The 17,760-nt window shown below is 36.9% G+C and overlaps 1 protein-coding gene across 7 annotated transcripts in view; it reads left to right on the top strand.

Moving 5' to 3' along the window:
* LOC143225272 (E3 ubiquitin-protein ligase RNF14-like) overlaps positions 1-17,760 on the top strand; it is a 91,865-nt gene that overhangs the window by 6,937 nt on the left and 67,168 nt on the right. For 6 of the 7 annotated variants that reach the window (XM_076454387.1, XM_076454369.1, XM_076454378.1 and 3 more), the window contains exon 3: positions 15,082-15,209. The exons of the other annotated variant lie outside the window; for it this stretch is intronic. In XM_076454387.1, coding sequence (XP_076310502.1) covers positions 15,082-15,209 — 128 coding nt within the window. The remainder of the gene's footprint in view (positions 1-15,081; positions 15,210-17,760) is intronic. 7 annotated transcript variants of the gene reach the window in all.

Below are 17,760 nucleotides of genomic sequence, written 5' to 3'. Positions count from 1 at the left end.
TTTCAGTAGAGGAGATCATGATTTTAGCATGCCATGAATTGGAAAACAATTATGTGGCCTACAACGTCTTCTGATTACAGACCAGTTATTTTTTTGTCTGGTGTTCTTGGACAGTTCCATAATTCCTCTGTCAATGCTCCCAAACTGTATTCAGATCCATCAGATTGGTGTTATAGGTGAGCTACATCTTGTCTGTGTCTTGTGTGTCATATGATTCCTCTTCTTCCCTCTTACATTCCACCTTTCCCTTGACTACTGGCTTTCCTTCAGTCTCCAAATATTGAAGTCCATGCTGACCTATTTGTTGTAGTTATGTTCTGGGGTCAGCATGTTCTCCTCTACCTTGGATAATTACACTTTGGCGTATCATTGGTTGGACTCTCCATTTGTCAACTATCAAACATTAAGAGCCTTTAACTCTATGATTACTGGTGTACTCTTTAAATTCCTTAAAGTGTTACTGAGTTTCATTTAGAATTTATTTAAAGCACTTTTCTGTCAATGTAGTTTAGTAATCATAACATTAATAAATATATTACAACTCACAGTTTTGTATTATCTGAGTTACTATTTCTTTTTTGAAAGAAACCTCTTAAAAAATTAAAATTTCATGCCATTTTCATGTGATGCACATACAGATGAAATATTTTACACTTGCTTATGTTTTTCTCAATACCTCTATGACAGTTTAGACAAGTTTCTACAAGTACTAGATCAAAGGATAAACATTAGTTTCATTTTACACAGGTATCATTCCAAGAATTAGCTTACTATATATTTTTTTTCTGCTGATACTAGGTCAAAGTAATCTGTTGCTGATCCCCTTGAGGTGGATTTCTGTATCTGGTGAGGGGACCTCCAAGAGAAGGTTCTGTATTTTCATTTTATCTCCTCTGGGATCTAAACATCAACCCATGTGTTTACTGTGCATGGTGACCCATCAAGGAGAGGAGAGGATCCTGATGGTTTAGAGGTCCAACTCCAACAAACTACTTTGATCTTGAATTCCTGTAGACAGGCAGGCTTGGGGTGACCCTCAAGAGCCAGTCAGTTGGTTGGTCCTTGTGGGCTAGGGTCAACTTAGTACCATTGTTGAAAGTTCTCATCGGGTGTTATGGACATTGTGTCTGATGCTTATGTGTGGGAATAGTGCTCACAACACCTTGGCATTGCTACAGTGTCCTTGTTTGGCATATAGTGAGTTTCCTCATAGGCCTCCATGGTGGGTGGGGACAGTGGGCACTGAAATTTATTTTATTTATTATGAATAATGAATCAATAAAAAATTATAATAACACTGAAAAAACAACAGAAACAAATTATTGGAAAATGGCCATGTGTGGACAACTCTCTCACCATCACAGTCCAGTTCCATGCCTCAATTTCTTGTCCTTCATTCTTTATCTGAGAAATCTTTAGGGCAGATGTCTCCATTTTTTTTTTTATTCAGAAGGGATTAGAGGGGCTGGCTCCCTTTGGAGATATTTTGGTTAAAACATCTACACCACAATACACCAAACTCTATGTTAAATCAAAGGTCATTGGGGATATATCCATTGAGGTTACTCTCCATTAAGGTGGGTCTTAGCTACATCAGGCAATTTTTTTTAATTGTTTTACTTCTAACCTTTAATTTTTTGGTATTGAGGTAAAATTTCTGCATGTGAACTATTTTCTGAATACATCAGTTTTAGGAGTTGCACAGTGACTTTAAAGTTTTGATTAATATTGCAATTCAGGATTCTTTCATAATGATAAACAGGAGAACTTCTGGTGGCCTAAGAATTCAAGCACTTGGGTCTCTCTTCCTAACAAGAGAGTATTAGCAGCTCAAAGGTGGGGATATCATGGTTGTCAGCCACTCATTGTTGTCTGATAAGTGCTGATTTCCTTGAATTGGGAAACCTGCTATGATGTTCTGTTACATGTTTTTCATCCTTTGTCAGGAGATGATTGTACTCTTCAATGAGAGCAACTCCATGCTATGCATAATCATTTGTGACAGTGAGGTTGTTGACAACCTTGAGAGCCTCCTTCTAATCCTCTCTAGCTGGCAAAGTGTTTGGATCCTGGTTTAGAAAGTCAGTGGACAGATGAAGCTTTTCAAAGAAGATCAGAGAGCTGAAGCTACTCAGTAGCTGCTAGATTGTCTGTCTGTTGCTCAGGAACATCTTCTACTTTTTTTGCATTCCCTTGTTGCCCTTGTCGTAGGCTTCTTTGTAGAAGAGGACACAGATAAAAAACAAACAATTGCCACCAGCTCCTCTGACAGGTGTGATGAGAACTTGTCAAGAACAACTTTGATACAGCTGTGTTGACAGTGGCATAGGCATGGAGAGCTTTCAGAAGATTCAGGACATTGTTTGGTGCTGATGCAGACAGAGGAGCTTTAATCCATGCCTTGAGGTAGATCTTAACTGCAAAGACACATATCTGCTAAAGACCATTCATCTCATTGTCTGTCAGTTTAAACTGATTATGAAAAAGCCAGTTCTTGAGCAGGTATATCATCTTGGACATTCACTTAGCATGGTGCATAGGACCAAGTGCCATAAAGTGGATGTCCCATGGAGGAGTGACTCCCATGAAGATCAGTGAGAGTTTTATAATTTCCCAGTAGTCATCACGAAGGTTCTTTCATTCTGTCAGTAACTTTTCAGTCCAAGCCACTAGCTCTAGGTCATTGATGAAATCAACTGTCTTCTTGTCAGCAGCTGTAGTTGTATGTGAATTTCTGTCATTAAACTCCTAGTGATCTTGAAACCTCTTATGAATCAAACCATCTGGTCCTTTGGTATTACTTATGAATGTGTTTAAAAGCTCTCTCAGGAAGAATATTCAAGATATGATTGCAGCATGTCAGAGACAAAAGATCCTTCTGCAGCTCTTGTTCAATGAGAATGCATGCACCTAACGTTTGCTCAGTATTAGCAGCTGTAGTGTCATATGACAATTCTATAACCTTCTCCTTCAAACCCCATTCATTAAGAGCTGATATTACAGCCTTGATTTGTTCGGATGCTGTCCCACTTGCTAACTTGGCAACTTCGAGCAGCTGGGAAACCCCATGGCTAGGAACAATAATAGATTTTGCCCTCATGCATCATGTAATACCTTTCCCTTAATGGGTATTTTTGTTGCTACTGGTATGTGAATCTCATAGGCTGAAGTTTGCACTAGATATGCACAGGACTCTTTATAAGTTCACTCTGCAACCCCAGTTTGTCCTTTCTTCCCAAGTTTTTGGCAACGAAGGAAGGGAATATGTCCTTCTCATCAATTCTTTTGGCAGCTATTTCTTACCTCTGTGGTCAACCACTCTTCATTTGTTGTGTCCCTGGGGTGGTATGTGGCTTGCACCAACATCAGTGAAGGGAATGTTACTTGGCATTGTATTTATTGGGATTCTTCAGCTTCTCAAGATTTATCCCTAGTGCACGTTTTTGAAGTGGATTTGCAGATATTAATGTTGCTTATTCTGGACCTACAGGTGAGGAAACTTTTGCATCACATTTCATAAGATTCATCACATTTATGTCTTTGCCTTCCTGTTTCAGTTATCTTCTAGAGGTCATCAGATGCACTGGAATGTTGCCTTCTCATATTTACTTTTCTCTTCCATTTTTTACACAGTGTAGCAGTTTCTCCTTCTTTTCTTTTCATAGGTTTTTGATTAGCCCTTGGGGTCACTTTAACAACATCTGCTAGATTATATGGAAGAGTGAGAAAGTTTGTTTTCTTGTCTTTTTCTTTTTTCCCATTGGAACCCACTCTGTAGCAAATGCTGCTCAGACAGGCAGCTTTTGTCGATCTAATTGTAACACCAAATTTAACTGTACTTCCTACAAGTTGCAATGAGCTTTGTAGAAATAAGGTGTTCCATAAGACCATTTAGATGCTCACCAGATGGTATTCCCATATTCTTCCGGGCCTTGTCTCATGAATTGTCATGAGTGAAACTGATGGGAATACTGCCCATCCATGCTAATCATTGGCTTGAATAAAACAAGGTTAGTTTGCTTTTAAAAACCTAGGGAACTTAGTTCACTAGTACAATGTTTCTATAGCACTATGCCTCAAGTCTACCCATGTGCATTAACTCTCATATTCTACTAGTGGAGATGGGGCATTATTAGTACATCCAGTTACCAGTTGCTGGTCTGGAAGACAGGGTTTTTCCTCAAAAGTGTTCAAGAGATTTTCTCCACTCTTGGAGAAGAGAGCAAAGTTAGTGGGGATCCTCTTACATGGGTTCCTGGATCTTTTCCCCTGATGTTGGTAGGAGTGGAGCAAGCAAGACCAATGCTTAGATGGACAAATTGAAGGTCAAGGGACTAGCTAGTGTCAGAAAAGGTAACAGTTATTGGAAATGTATTTTCAGTTTAGGAAGCTATTAACCTTTTTCACTTTATACATATTAGTTTGACAGGTAAATTGCATTTGTATTTTAGTATGTGGTATTAAGTAAAATATTGAAGTATTTTAGTAACATGTGTTGTTTTTAAAAACATATTTGAATGATAATTTAATTCCACATGTCACTTTATAAAAATACATGTGCAAGCCATTTTGTGTCTCCTGATCATAATATTATAATGGATTGGAGGCTGCAGTTGAGAGTTCAACACAAATAAACACCAAATAATTGAAACAAGTGTTTCTCTCCAGTTCAAAGTTTGTACGTTGAATTAATGAACCTTCTCTGCACCTTCGCCGTTTGCAACTATCTTTACTGTATTCTTCGAAACTTCGTTCCTTACCAAAGCATCCCACCTGAAGATGTGTTTTCTTTCCTCAGTGGGCCGTACTTTTTCAGAACGGACGATCTGCAATTGCTCCGTTTGGCCTTTGCATCCAGGTGCAATTGGATGAATTGTGTCTGTCCTTTGATGACATTGCAGGTTCCACAGGTCAGCCCATCCCACCATGGCTTATTGCAGCCCCCAAATGTGACCTTTCTTTCAGTCATCTGAAAAAGGCAGATACTCCAGATTGGAAGTACCGTCATTTATTTAATAAATATCTTTCAAACGATCATTCTGTTCCCATTTATACAGATGGTTCCAAATCAGGTAATTTGGTGGGCTCTGCTATGGTTTGCTGCAGTTCGGTGGTTGCGTGCAGAATCCCCTCTACAGCTTCTGTGTTCACTGCTGAACTGTATGCCATATCTCTTGCCCTGGATCATATTGAAGCTGAGCAGTACTCCAACTGCACTATTTATACTGACTTGCTTAGTTTTATACTGGCCCTGGAATCGCTACACGTTGGCTCACACCCTGTTCTCGCTGATATTCAAAACCGACTGGCCCATTTCTCATTAACTGCCACTTCTATCCAGTTTTTTTGGATACCAGGCCATGTTGGTATTCACGGGAACGAGCTTGCAGACACGGCAGCTAAATGTATCTGCTCCGGCACTATCACCACTGTGCTTATTCCGTACATGGACTATGGTCTTGTATTCAAGGCTTGGTTCCGTGCCAGCTGGCAGTTCACTTGGAGTGTGTAACGCAACAACAAGCTTTTTCAAATAAAACCCTATATTAGGCTTTGGCCATCTAACTTTCGTAAGGTTCGGAAGGAGGAAGTTGTTCTAACTAGACTACGCATTGGTCACAGTTTTTTAACTCATCGTTTTCTTTTATCTGGAACTGATGCACCAGTGTGTAGTTTGTGTAACACTTAAATCACTATAAGCCACATTTTACTTTCTTGCCATTGTTACGATTTGCAACGACGGCACTATTTTAAACATGTTTTTTCCCAGGGTTTATCTGTAACATTGGACAGTGTTATTGGTGATGGTGACACTGTCCACCTTGATAAAGTTTTTAGTTTTTTAATGGCCATTAATCTTTTTAATCTCATTTAAGTATTACATATTTATTCATTACACCTTTTTAATTGTGGTTCCATTTTTACAGTTTCATTCTCTCTAGTTCAATATGACATTGGAAAATGGTCAGAACATTAAATAACTCGACACCAGGACTGGAAAGGCCAACTACAGGTGACTAACGCTGCTGTTTGAACTATTCGTTTGAACTACTCATTAGTCGTCCTGTTGAGTTGTTATTACACTTTTGCTGCATGTCATTTAACACTTTTATAACTTTACCTTTTGGTACTGGCCATAATGACACATAACCCAGAACCAGGACTGGAAAGACCAACTTCAGGTGACTGATGGTGGTTCTTATACTTACCTGTTAGTCTTCCTGGCAGGTTATGATCATTACCATTCTGCTACAGGAAGTCCTTTACAACTTTGTAGACTGGATGTCAACATTGGTTTTATGCCATTTTCTGTTTTAATTGCTGTTTGTGTTTTTACCTTCATTTACTTTTACAAATTTTACTCCATTTACTTTACTTTTACCTTTTTACTGGACATTTGACTACTCATTATTACGATTTTGCAATGTGTCTTTTAAAACTTCTATTATTTTACCTTTTGATAATGGCTGCTATGACACATAACCTGGAACCAGGACTGGAAAGGCCAACTTCAAGTGACTGACAGTGGTTCTTGTACTTACCTGTTAGTTTTCCTGGTGGGTTATGATCATTACCATTTTGCTGGAGTAAGTACTTTACAACTTCTTTTGCTCTGCTTTCTCTCTTAACATTGTAGACTAGGTTTCAACATTGGTTTTATACTTTTTCTGTTTTTCAATGATATTTTGTTTTACCTTCATTTCCTTTTATGTATATTACTACATTTACTTTATTTTTACCTTTTTAACGGACGTTTGGCGCAGATAGCATAGCTGCTTTGTGCCATGAAACACTAAATCAATCAATCAATCAATCAACCTTCATTTATTCAGAAGAGATTAGAGGATGTTGCTGGCTCTACAAAGTTAGTGAAGAAGCTACATTCTGGAGGCATCCTGTTAGAAACATCTACATCAACACACAGTGAACTTCTCCTGAATTCAAAAGCCATTGGGGATATACCTAAGAAGGTGCTCCCTGAGCTACTTTGCATTTCTCCCAAGGAGTGATTGTTGAGGGAGATTTGAAGAACATCCTTGAGTTGGAGATCCTCTCTGGTTTCTCCAGCCAAGATTCTGCTGTGCATTGTGTCACATGTGGCAAGGATGGAATTATACTGCCTACCAGTGTTCTTTTTTTGATGTTCTCATCACCACATCTGTCTACCTTTGTTAAGGCAGATTATCTGAACTGGAGGGTATGATCTTATGTTCCTAACTCTTGTTATTGTTCCCAAACTCAGTGGATTGGACATTTAAAGACATCTGTGCTGGTTGTGCTGGCAAAAACTACAATGTCTTTGAATGTCAACTAGACCATCACTGCATAAATTTGTAGTAGTTCCCATCTCTTTTACTTTCATTCTTAATCTAAAAGAGGAGAAAGTGGTACAGCATTTGAAAGCTGTCAATAATAATTATTTTTATCCAGAGATCCAAAAGTTGTTTCCTACTCCATCTCAGACATATAACCCTTGAGGTGGATTCCTGTATGTGGTGAGGGGACCACCCAGATAAGGTTCTGTACTTTCAGATTACCTCCTCTTGGATTTGAACATCTTTCCACATGTTTGCTATGCACTGAAGGCCATGAAGGAGAGGAGATGACCATGATCATTGAAGGATCCAACCATAACACACCATTTTGGCCTGGAATTTCTGTAGATGGATAGGCTTGGAATGACCCCTCCATAGTAAGTCACCTGATCCTCTTGGGCTTGGATCAGTTAAGTACAAGTATTGGATGTTCTCATTGGGTGTTGTGGACATTGTGTCTGATGCTTGTGTTTGGGTATAGTGCCCATAAAACCCTGGCATTGCTGCAGTGTCCTTGTTTGGCTTTGCAGCACATCCACTTGTATGACTCTCTGATTGGGGGAAGGCAGTTGGCACTGATATGTTCTTATTTTATTATGAATACTGCCATTAATAAAGAAAAAAAATATTTAAAATTAAAAAAAATATTATAATTTTTAAATAGCCACATTGGCTATTTCTTAAATAGCCACAAATGGATGACTCTGTTCAGCAGTCACTGCCACACTTTCTGTACCTAGATTTTTCATTCTGCATTCATTATTTGAGAAATACTTAAGGCAGATGTCTCACTTTTTTATTCAAAAGGGATAAGAGGGGTTTGCTGGCTCTCCAAGTCAGTACAAAAGTTCTGGAGGCATTTTGGCAGAAAGATCCTCACCACAACACACTAAACACCTTCTGAATTCAAAGAGCATTAGAAATATACCCATTGAGGCTACTCCCTATGTTGCCCTGAATTCCTGAAGAGGAGTTATTATTGAAAGGGACTTTAAGAACATTACTGAGTCAAAAATTCTTGCTAGTTTTTCTGACAAAGGCATTTCTGAGGTGTGCCGAATCTCCACTTACAAAGACAGAATTATGCTGCCTTCTCATGTTTTGATTTTGATATTTACATCACTATGTCCACCTGCAACAGTCAAGGCAGGTTATCTGAACTGTAAGGCCATACATTCCCGACCCTCTAAAATTTTTGCATTGTCAGCAGTTCAATTACTCGAGGCCATTATATCATAGTTCTTTAACATTTGCTTTTTGTGGAGGGAAATACCATGATGCCTATGAGTGCAAACTAGAATCACACATCTTACTCTTGTTCTTGCCATAGGTGAGTGGAGGAGAAAGAGGTGCAATGTTTGAAGACTGTGAACAATACCTCCTACTTAGAGGCTCTAAAGTTATTGTCCCAAAAACCATCTTGGACATGTGCTGATGCACTATGTTCCACTGCTACAGCAGGAGTAGAGACTCCAACAGAGTCATTTGCAAAGCACCTGAAGAATCTTTTGCCCTCCATGGTTAGAAAGAGTTGATGAGTCTATGTCTACTCACATCTCTGTCCCTGTCATTCCTTCCAGTGGCTCCTCAGGTCCACTTCCTTTGGCTCTGAATTTGTTGGTTTCCTCAGGTCCATCTTTTTCTCTGGCCCTGAGATGCAGAACAAGTATTTGTTCATGTCCTTATTCATTGAAATCTTCATCCACAGACAGAGACCTGCCTACTCGATTTAGGGCAGGATCCATGTAGGTTAATAGACCTCCTTTCAATAAAGAAAAAAAAAAAAAGTAGTCGAAAACAGAAGGGGTCTCTGCCCAATTCTCCTCCACATAAATAAAAATGGCCATTATGATACTGTGGGACTGTCAGGGTTTTCATTTGAATATAAATTACATTAAGGATTTGATTGATTTTTATCATCATGTGTGTGTTTCCTTACAGGAAATGTTTCTGAAAGTTGCTGATGCTTTTACCTTTTGGCAGTTTTATTTATACAGTGGAGTTCTGTTAAGCTGCGGTATTTGGGGGGTCAACCTGCTTAACTGCAGCTTAAGTGGTCCACGGCTTAAACCTTTGTGACTGAAAAGCCGAAGCCACCAACAGCTCCACCTAGGAGCCTCATCTGGGCCATTGCGTGATCATTATAATATTATTGTATAGACTATTCAGATACAATTGACAAGTGCCGTTTTAACACAAACGACCAATGTATTGCGCTGGTTCGCTTTTCCCCTTTTTAATAAATAAAATATACAACACAATTTTGATTAAGATTTATTAATAATATAAAGATTACAATAAAAATAAACCTTTTTATTGTAAAATTTCATCTTCCCGTGTTACATGCAGGCTGCCATTTTAAATCTTGTGGTAGCGATATTGTGCAGTTGCATGAATTATTAAATACCGAATATTTTTAATACCGAATTTATTAACTGGCAGTTAAACAATAAGAAAACACAAATGAAATACATTTCAAACCATTTTATTTCACATTTTTTAAAAACATAAATATAAACAAAAAGTTAGTTTCATGCTGAGTTATTACATTTGAAATTCTTACGAATATATACAAAACCACATTAAATTTTTATCCACTTTTTACATTATTATCACAAAAATTGTATTCAATTTATTAATTTTAAAAATTACAAATACAGATAATATAGTTCAAATACAGTTTATTTCTTGGTAAAGTATGACATTATTGTTGCTTGCTTCTTGCTCATTGTTGCCCTCTTCTTGGCGTCTGTAATCATGGACTTTAGTTGTAGTGTTTTCAGCCTGTCTCCCTCATGCTCGTAGTACTCTAGGGCTACCTCAAGTCCTTTGACGGCTTCATCTGCAGTTCTTGTTAAAGGTACTGGGGCAGGATCTTCTTTTTCTTCATCTTCACTCATGGTCTCTTCTGCAAAATTTGAGGAAGCTACTGGTACATCATCATCAATGGAGAACCACGCTGACAGAATTTCTTGGACGAGAACAGTTGAGTGGACAGCTTTCACTAACTTCTGCTCTGCTTCTTTCACTTCTGCTGGGGTGAAACCAAAGAATTCTTCATCGTCATCTGAGTCTTCTTCTCTGTTGCCTTCAGTGAATGGGCCTTGTTCCAACACTTCTGGATCGATTCTGCCTTTACCACTTGCCACGCTGTCTTTGATAAATAGAGCGCTTGCTTAACCCATACCTTCTTGAGAAACTCGGAGACGCTTTTGTCTTCTTCTACCATGGACTTGATTAACTCTTTTCTGTAATTGGACTTAAAAGCTGAAATAATTCCTTGATCTAGGGGCTGGATCTTAGATGTTGTGTTCTTGGGCAGATAGTAGACGAAAATCTTCCCATCTCTGGACCTCAACGTCTCTGCAGGCGGGTGGGCTGGACAGTTATCCAGCAGTAGGCAGGCTCTAGGTTCTAGTCCCTTGTTCCTCAGGTGTTTCCGGACATCAGGGACAAACGTCTTGTGAAACCAGTTTTCAAAGATCACAGCTGTCATCCAGGCATTCTGGCTATGGGTGTAGTCTACTGGCAGTGTTGACATATTCACTTTATGGAAGCACTTGGGTGACCTGTACTTCCCGATGCAGAGTGGTGTCAGCTTGTGTAGACCAGTCCAGTTACAGCAGAACAACATGGTCACCCTGTCCTTGATTTCTTTGTAGCCTTCTTTGCTGTTCTTGTCTTTCTTCATAGCTAAAGTTCTATCTGGCAAAATTCTATAGTAAAGACCTGTTTCATCTGCGTTATAGATCTGCTCTTTAACGAATTCTTGGAACTTAGGGATGAACTCTTCTGCTGCTACAGTGTCTGCTGACTTGATCTTGCCGTTGATTTTTACTTGCAATATGCTGTGTTGCTGCTTCCACCTTCTTAACCAACCACTTGAAACAGTAAACTCTGGATCTGCATTAGGGCCATGAAGTTCCTTGTGTTGTTTCTCTGCTTGTGCTTCAATAACTGGTCCAGATATGGAAATTACGTTGTTTCTGGCTTCACAAAATGCATTGAGCATTGCCTTGTCTAACTCAGGATCTTGTGTTGTTCTAGCTCTCTTGCGTTTCAAACCACCCTCATTAAGTTCATCAAGAAATGCTCTTAATTTATTCTCATCTTTAATCCACCTACGCAATGTAGACTCAGGTATGCCTAACTCTGTACTAACTTTAGCACAAGTTTCACCGTTTTGTATTCTTTATATGACATTCAGCTTATGCTGAACATCATACGATGCATGTTTACGTTTGGTACTCATGGGGTAGGAATTTGTCAATATGATATGCTCACTATTAATTCAGAAACTGAAGTGATTTCTATTGGGTTTGTGGCCAATATTTATACAATTCCATAAAAATATCGGATTATTGAATTAAAAATAATACTTTAATTATTGATCACTTTTTCACGGATTTACCGCGGATTAACTTTAAAGTATGGAGAGGTGTGATTCGGTAACAATGGCGGCCTCCATAAAGCTGACATAGAGAGCGGATAAGGTAGATTAACGGTCGATTTCTATTGTAATATATTTTATTTATTTCCCAAATTAAAGCAAATCCTTTTTAAATATCCCCTTGAAGTTATAGAGCCAGGATTAAATTCGTAAGCTGTGTTTTTACACCAGGTTTTTCTTTAAATTCTCATGCAGAGTGATTAGCTCTTTCCTTTCTATCTGGCTGTCTTTATGACTATTATTGCTCATTTATAATGCTGGAACTCAAGCTTGCTGTTCCTCTATATGGCAGTACACTGGTTGGACCTGATGATGTTTGTTATGAGACCCTGCACCATTTCTCTCCTGCCTCTCTTGCTCTTCTTCTGGTTATTTTTAACTGTGTGAGGCAGAATAATTTTTTCTAAATGCTTAGAGTAAGGATATTTTCCTACCTTTTACTGAGCTTGGGATGGATCTCAAGATTCCTTCTAATTATTGTCCAATTGCTTTAACATTTTGTCTTTTAAGGTTTTGGAAGGGATGGCTAATGCTCCTCTTGTTTGATTATTTGAACCCTGTTGTCAGTGATCTGCTGTGGACCACCTAATTTGACTTGAAACATTAATCAGGGAAATCTTTCTGAAGAGGAATTATATTGTTTTTGTCTTTTTTAATCTTGAGAAGACTTATAACATCACTACATGGAGGTATAGCATTTTGCAGGTCCTTGATTCATATGGATTGCATAACCAGTTGCCCATCTTTATTTGTAATTTTTTTACATGACAGGCAATTCCAAGTGCATATAAGTTTTACTCCTTCCCATTCTTTCACATAGTAACTTTGAGTTTCTCACGGCTGTGTCTTGAGTGTCACACTTTTTAGTATCAAGGCTGATGCTATAACTACATAATTTACTTCTACTCTTTCAAACAGGCTCTATGTTGACAACTTCCATATTTTGTGTTGGTCATCAAGTGAAAAGTTTATTGAGAGACAACTTCATAGTGCCCCCTGTTGCTTGTTGAAGCAGATCACAGCATATGCTTTTATCTTTTCCTTTTCCCTTTACATGCATTTTTACCACAACAGGGTTTTCACCCTAATCCTGAGCTTCATCTTGGTGATGTTCTTCCAGTGGTTGCTGAGGAAAAGTTCTTGGGACTTATATTTGAATGTAAGCTGACCTTCACTTAACAAACAGCTGTCTGTCAAGTGTACAAAGGTGCTGCATGTTCTCCATGTTGTCTCTTCTGTCTTTTAGGGAAGAGGATCAATGTTCTGTGCTTAAGATCTTTTACACCCTCATGTGGTTTAAACTGGATTGTAAGTCTCTGATCTGTGGTTCTGCTAGGACTTTGGCCTTGGAGATGTTGGACTCCATTTGCTATCTGAGGCTCTGGCTCTCCATGGGGATTTTCTGCACTTTTACAGTCCTAAGTACCATGAACTTCCTCATCACTTCCACCACTTGCAACTTTCTCTGCAGTATGCTACCAAGCTCTGATCCTTACAATACCATCCTACCTAGGGTTGTGTCATTCTATCTCTGTAGGCTATACTTTTTCAGAACAGGTGGTCTGCCATTCCTACTTTTTGCCTTCATATCCAGGAAAAACTAGCAGAATTTGGTCTGTCATTGGATGATGTTGCTGTCCCCAGTAGGTATAGCCCATTCCACCTTACTTCTTACCATTCCCAGATGTGACCACTCCTTGAGTCATAGGAGAAAGGCAAATACTTCCAATTGGAAGTACCATCTTCTTGTTGCCAAATATCTTTTTGAACCATTCTTCTATTTTTGTTTATACGGATGGTTCAAAAACTGGTGACTCACGGGATTCCCTCTACGGTTTCTGAGCTCACTGTCGAGTTGTATGCCATTGCTTTTGCTCTGGATCACGTAGAAACTGTGCATTACACCTTTTATATTAATTACATTGACTGTCTTAGCTGTCCTCGGAATTAATTAGCGTTAGTTTTAACCTGTTCTTTTCAGTGTTAAAAAACAAATAGCTTATTTCTCTCCTTTTGTTTCCATTCAATTTTCCTGGATATCTGGTCACATCAGTATTCATGGGAATGAGCTTGCTGATGTCAGAGCTAAGTCTGTCTGCTTTCATGGTGTCACAGTTGTGCCTGTTCCACATATGACCTTTGGTCCTGTATTCAAGCCACATCTTTGTATCAGTTGGCAGTCGGCTTGTTGTGAGAAATGGAATAACAAGCTTTTCCAAGTTAAACCTTCTGTTGATCTTTGGCCATCTTGTCTCAGTATGGATTGGTTGTAAGAAGTTGTCCTAGCTTGGCTACATGTTAATCACAGTTTTTTAACTCATTTTCTTTTATTTGGGTGTGATCCACCAATGTGTGATCTTTGTGATACCCAAATTACAATAATCTACATTTTTCAGTCATGCCATTTTAAATCTGCCTTTTCTTTGTGTTTACCCTTAATGTTGGACAGTGTCATTGGTAATGATGACAATGTATGCCTTAATTTAATTGTTTTTTTAATTTTTATGAGCCATCGGCCTGTTTTGGGTCTTGTATCTGACATTTGTAAATTGTTTAGTTTTTAACTTGATTTATTTTTACATTTTATGGACTTTTCTTCTTTATGTGTTTACCAGTTGTTTGGCACAGATTGTCTAGTTGCTTTATGCTAAAGAAACCAACCAAATTTATGTCAGTAAATATAGGCTTTCCACAATGTGGATTTGGAGGTACATTTGTGAAGAAAATCATAAGTATGATGCCATTAAAAGGAGACCTTTTGTGCATGTTTTGTTGCTCTTGAGAGTGTCATAACGCAGTGTCACATAAACAGTAATGACGCAAGCAATAATTTGTTATTTTATTTTTAAATATTTCTACTAAGGTGTTGACAGTAAAATAAACACAGAAAAAAATGAAATATTTAGCAGTTCAAATTCTGAAGAGAAGTACTTTGAAATGTTGTGATGAATAATAAAACAAAAAGGGCACAGCTAATCCATTCTTGAAATCTCCTGTTGACAATGCTTCACGTCATGCAACATCCAACTTGCAAACACTCGTGTCATGCATACACCAGACAAAATGGGGGCCTTAGAAGTCTGAAATTTATTACAGTAAATTTTCAATCCAGCCTTGCATGGTTTACTTTAGGCATTAAGGGGACCTTGCTATAGAGGGTATTTGGATGCAATCAGAAGGGTGCCCATAATGCTGATGTTCTATTGTATTGATTTTATAAATAAATTTGAATTAGGTGATCCTGAAGTAAGTTTTATTCAGAAGCAAATATCCATCAGATTATTTTTCTAAGATGTTTTTTTTTTTAATTTTAAGGAAAACAAGAAGAAGTTCCAATTAATTACCTTCCACCACTGATTCTGCATTTTGAATTGGTAGCAAAATATCCATCATCTTCTCCTCCAGCTTTTTTGTTGTCTGCTAGCTGGCTTACATTAAAACAGGTAGAGTATAATTGCAACATTGTATCGTGCATGGTCTTTTGCAAATACAATATTGTTACTATCCAAAATAAAGTCTAATCTTATTTGTCAATTTTCATTTTTTATTTTCATAATTTATTTAAAATATTGTAAAAGGTAAATCATAATTTATGCAGAAACATAAGTAAATAAAAGATTTGTAATTCATTTCTCACAGGCTTGTATTAGTTCAGAAATGTGTTAAACACATCTGTCTTCATTAGACTGCATGAACTACAGGAAGTAATTGGTGGGAAGAAAGTTTGCAAGTTTTTGTTGTGCATATAATATATATATATATAAAACACAAAAATCTGTATATGTTTGTCCATTATCTAACTACTACTAAGTCACTGGACTAATCTCAACTAAACTGATTGGAATGATAGTTTGGACAAGGTTAGTCTTGTTGACAAGAAACTATCAAGACAGTATGACAATCACTTTCAGATACTGGCAGTTGTTGTGTATGTATAATTCTTGGTGTGCTTTTAAGGATGATGCTACTGCTTTAACATGGCCCTTTCATTGACTTTTGTAGAGTCTGTGAATTATTCTAAGATTCACCAGCAAGAAGATAGGACTACATTAGTCACTAGATCAGATGTTTTTTATAAGCTTCCCATGGGTGTCTGGAAAATGTCTCCATGGCAGAAGGCGCTATACAAATTTGGCCAAACATTGTCAAGTATGTTACAAAAGTAATGGAAAAAATTGACAAAACTGAAGACTGAATTGTGTGACACTGTTGCTTAATGTATTAAAGATAAACTGGTCATTCCAAATTGTTGTTATTTACATCTTTTGCTAAACTTAAATCACCTCTTTTGCCTTTTTTTTTTTTATATAATCCTGGGATGTTTTCGTGGTAATGAGGATGTTAAAATGTTTCATGAAACTGGAAGTGTTGGAAGTGTTAATTCTGTCTTGAAGATGAAAGGCGGAAGACTTTCAAAATGTCGTCCTCTAAACTTGTGTCTCCACAACAGGCAGTTGCCGTCCATTCTATAAAGTTTCATCAGACTGTTACAAGCTTTAAGCTACTTATGATAAACAATTATAGTTTTCTGACACACTTTGGGGTCATTTGAGAAAGAAAAAAAAGAGTAATTTAGTTTTATTTAGTATTTTTTGTGTTGGTTGCAAGATTGGGTAAATCAAGTGTGTCTATGTACAGTTAAGGTGGAGAAATTATAATATGGAAATTGTGATGGCTACTTTTTGGTTATGAGGTCAGTCACATTGCCTGATCCTGTATGAAAAATGTTCATTAACTATTTTTTTTTTGTTAAATATTAGTGGACAATTGAAAAATGCATAAGAAATTTTTACTTTGGTAATTTTGTTCATTGAGAGCTTACTTGTATTTTAAAAGTCTTTAACATATTAAAATTTTAGGTGGTTGTTCTTCAGAGTATGAGTTTTTTGGTGTTTTTTTTGCTAGCAATTTTTCAATTTTTTAATAGAATGGTATAAAAAACAGAATTTTACATACAATTTTGTTGATCAGAACTGATGAACAATAAAATATTGTCTATTGTATGTTTTACTTTTCAGAAGTTATCCCTTCCAGACATTTTTATTTTTTAGTTTATTTCATATGTATTTTTCTGAGTAATTAACTAAAGTAAAAAAGTATGGTATTTATCAAATTTCAAAAAATGTTTTTATCGTAAAGAAGCAAATTGTAGATGAAGGTAAATGATAAAACTAATTTTGAAAATAGTATGTTAGAAAATTTGTAATTCTAGTCTATATTAACAAGTTTTTATGTGCAGTTTCACTACTACTAGTATGAAGATATATATCAACAAGTAATATAATTGTATTTTTTCTGTGTTTTTTGTTTTGTATTAAGCAGTTATGATGTCTGTACATTTTTGCTCACTATTGAAGATTCATTATATACACTTATTCTGTGTAATATTTAGTGTAGATATTATTAATTAGTCTATTGTGTGAATGAGAGTATTTTACAATTGTTCAGATTTTATTATAAGGGAGTTAAAAGCAGATGATTATTGGAAGATGTGTTTTTAACTGATTGATGTCAGTAATATTGCAAGCAGATAATAAATATATAAATATTAGTGGGAAACTGCAGTTAGACAAAGAGGATAACAGAAAAGAATAAAGTCATAGGTAAGGAAAATATCTCCAAGAAATTAACTGCCATATAAGTTATAGGCTTAATGTTTGATGTTTGAGAAGACTGGAAGTAGAAAAGGAGATTAAAAAAAAAAAAGAAAGAATAATTTGTTCAAGCAAAGCATAGTTTTAAAGTAATTGAATCAGCTTTAGTACACTTTTACCAAAGGAACAATAGATATTTTCAAGAAAAAAGACCAAATGATTAGTTGAAGGGCAATATATAACTGCAGTAACTCATGTGACAGTTGGAAGTGAATTGGTACCAGAATACTAGTGTGATAGAAATAAGAAAAGTTAATTTGGCTTGTTAACTGAAATTCTGAAGTAACTCAATAGGCTTAAATGGACTTTTGACAACAAGAAGATAATCACGTAGTGTTTA

This window comes from Tachypleus tridentatus, chromosome 1 (genome assembly GCF_004210375.1).
Source record: "Tachypleus tridentatus isolate NWPU-2018 chromosome 1, ASM421037v1, whole genome shotgun sequence".
Lineage (NCBI taxonomy): Eukaryota > Metazoa > Arthropoda > Merostomata > Xiphosura > Limulidae > Tachypleus > Tachypleus tridentatus.
The sequence above is the reverse complement of the archived record's forward strand: the minus strand, read 5'-3'. Positions and strand labels throughout refer to the sequence as shown.